Raw genomic sequence first — 3,150 nt, forward strand, 5'->3', positions numbered from 1 at the left:
ACAAAACTAATTTGTGTTTTTTTGTTTTGTTTTGTGTTTTGTTGTTTTGTTTTGGGTTTTGTTATTTAGTTATCGAGTTTTGTTAATTTGGTTTTGAATTTGTTATTTTGTTTTATGTTTTGTTAATTTGTATTGCACTTCTCGGCCAGTCAGATACAAACCGGAAAAGGTAGGTTTAGTTTGTGAATGAAATTCTTACAGCTGATTGGACGAGACATCTGTCACTCAAGATATACCGGAAGTACTGTAGTAGCGGTAGATTTGTGTGTGTATAAATGTGCAAACATGTATTGTCCTTATTGTGGTTTTAAATATGGCGTTCTTTCGGTGGCCCTGAAGTCAGTTTTGTTCATTATTTTTTTTGCCAAAAACAAAACAACAAAAGAACAAATTAGTTTTGGGTTTTGTTATTTTGTTTTTGAATTAGTTATTTTGATCTCCGTTTTGTTAATTTGGTTTTGAATTTGTTGTTTTGTTTTGGATTTTTTTGTTTTGTTTTTGGTTTTGTTATTGCGTTTTTTAATATATTTTGTTTTCAGCTTTGTTCATTTGTTTTGCACTTCACGGCCACCGTATTATAACCTGTAATACCCGTCATAGACAATGTGTCTCCAAAACAAGACCAAGATTTTAAAAAATCATTGTTTAAACACCAATTTATTGGGGGGAAATGAATAGAAACAGTGTTTTATCATGTATTAGTGTTTTACTATAAGAAGCACTGAATTGGATTGGTTAATGCAGAAGCATCAAAGACAATAACAATGTTGTTTCACAGTCTCTCTGTCAGGAGGAACCTGAAATGCTCGGTGTAGTGCACACTCTGAATCCCTCACAAGCATTGACACAGGCGTGACATGGACAACAGAATATAAATTAAAGCATAGTGTGCGTCGGTTCAGGAAGCTCCACCAGACTGAGCGTGATTTCTCCTGACGGAGATTGCTGAGCCAAACTCTGCAGCAAGGAGATGGAGTGTGTCCACGCAATGTCCTTGATTTGCTTCTCAGCCCAGGGCAGAGTGATCTAAGACAGCAACAGAGAGAGACACATAATAAGATCTCCACATATTCGTAAATAATGTCCCTTTAAACACAAAATCAACGGTTACATACTTTTTTAGTTTAATAGAAACCTGCAACATGAAGCTGCATGACTCAAAGCTGCTGTTATAGAAAACTAATTAAATTCTTCTGTCCGATCAGAATTGGGAATTCGCCCAACCTCACACCTAAACTGGCCTCACCTAACTCCACATGGTATCTGATTTACGGGATTGCTCTGAGCACGTTTTGAACACTCTCTTCATTTCCCAAAATTCACCTTAATAATGATGAGCTTCTTAGAAACATCATCCGTTTCCAAAAGCTCCTCTCCAAAACAGAACGTGGTCTCAGTTTCAGGTTCTTTGCCTCCGCTACGGAACTGATCCAACTCTGAAAGTAAAAAAAAAAAAACATATAATCGAAGGCACACCAGTCGATTGATTATAAAAAAGAAATAACGAAGATGACAATGAAAGATGACAGAACACTAAAGACACAGCTAATTAGATACGATTCTAAAACACGGGAATAGGTGTAAGGAGAAACTCCGTGATCGTTGTTGCAAAAAGAAAGCAACTTTAAAGATTCAAGAAACTGGAAATGGAAATTACGTAAAATAAAATCTAAGAAAGTATGTACACATACAGCATACGTGTACTTACTGTGTATTGTGTTTTTGTCTATAACTAATGTACAATGTTTTATGTTGCTCTGTACTTTAAAAGCCACAAACACCCGGAATCAAATTACTTGTGTGTGTCAACGTACTTGGCGAATAAAAGCCGATTCTGATAACTTGTGATTTTACATACAATGTCTACAAGCAGATGTCTGTTGATTGACAAACTATCAAAACCTTAACCAGACTGGAGTTGCAAAGAAACGTAACTGATCCAAAAATTTAACATAGTTGATTTGTTATCCATGGACTCTCGCCCAGTGCTGCCACCTGACTTTGGGATATAAAGAATTTAAGCTGAAATAACATTCCATACACACCAAGATAAAAACCTGTTCATCACACATATGAAGATTGACCAATCACTGCAGTTGTTCCTTCATTTGTGTATAAATGATACTTTTGTCTGATTAAGCAATGCATTTTTTTTGCTTAGCCCTGAAAATGCAGCAGGTGGGCCCTGAGGTTTTTCATTTAAGTTAAAGTTTGTGTGGGCCGGCGAAGATTTTTTTATTTCACTTTGAATTGGGACTGGCTGGTTTATCTAGTCAGTATTGGGAGCTACAGAGCTTGGACAGCCCTGTTAAAGAGTGATTTCTCTCTGATAACACACCCAATTCAACTCAAAACTATTACTCAGCTGATGAATTAGATTTTGGTCCATATCCCTTTAATAACAAAGATGATCAAATACAGTGAAACCTTGGATTACCAGCATAACTCGTATTCCAAAACAATTGTAAACCTAATTTAATTTTTCCATAAGAAATAAAGGAAACTTAAATTATTCGTTTTACAGCCAAAAAAATACATAAAAATAATCAACACAAAATATTAAGTAAAAATAAAACAATTTAACCTGCACTTTACCTTTTAAAAAAAGGAAAAATAAATCCTGACAAATAAGTGTTTCTGTTTTTGCGTGCAGACGCTCGCTAAAGGGGAGACAATTACCCACAATTTCGCAGCGCAAAAGAGAGAAAAACCGTTGCCTCAGTTGTGATCACATGATGCTTGGCATCAAAACAAGAAGCGCATGCGTGATACTTGATACTCGGCACTCGTAAAACCAAGACTTGCTCGTTTTTCAAGTCAAAATTTATTACAAATATTTGCTCGTCTTGCGGAACACTCGCAAACCGCGTTACTCGCAATCCGAGGTTTCACTGTATTTGATTCCCATCGACCTCGCCCATTTATAATTACCTTGTTTGAAGAATTGTCGGTTAAAGATCAGCGTTGGTTTCACGCCTCTCTCCATCTTGCTGGCCGTGTTTGTAAGCGCGTGCGGCCCCCTCCAGAAAACTCGTCCCTGACAGACACGTTTAGCGTAAACACCTCGACTCGACGTGGTGAGAATGACGCCGCCGTCCATAAACGGCAGCAGGGTGGAAATGGACTTGATCTGATCGGACTTGAGGCTGG

At 37.2% G+C, this 3,150-nt stretch overlaps 1 protein-coding gene across 5 annotated transcripts in view; it reads right to left on the reverse strand.

Moving 5' to 3' along the window:
- Positions 1-638: 638 nt before the first annotated feature.
- Positions 639-3,150, reverse strand: part of irf9 (interferon regulatory factor 9) — an 11,661-nt gene continuing 9,149 nt past the window's right edge. For all 5 annotated transcript variants that reach the window (XM_053511039.1, XM_053511038.1, XM_053511037.1 and 2 more), the window contains exons 8-10: positions 2,932-3,150; positions 1,324-1,436; positions 639-1,026 (exon numbers count right to left, since the gene is read on the reverse strand). The exon at positions 2,932-3,150 is cut by the window's right edge and continues 162 nt beyond it. In XM_053511039.1, coding sequence (XP_053367014.1) covers positions 877-1,026; positions 1,324-1,436; positions 2,932-3,150 — 482 coding nt within the window. In that variant the 3' untranslated portion in view covers positions 639-876. The remainder of the gene's footprint in view (positions 1,027-1,323; positions 1,437-2,931) is intronic.

This window comes from Clarias gariepinus, chromosome 14 (genome assembly GCF_024256425.1).
Source record: "Clarias gariepinus isolate MV-2021 ecotype Netherlands chromosome 14, CGAR_prim_01v2, whole genome shotgun sequence".
Classification (NCBI taxonomy): Eukaryota; Metazoa; Chordata; class Actinopteri; order Siluriformes; family Clariidae; genus Clarias; species Clarias gariepinus.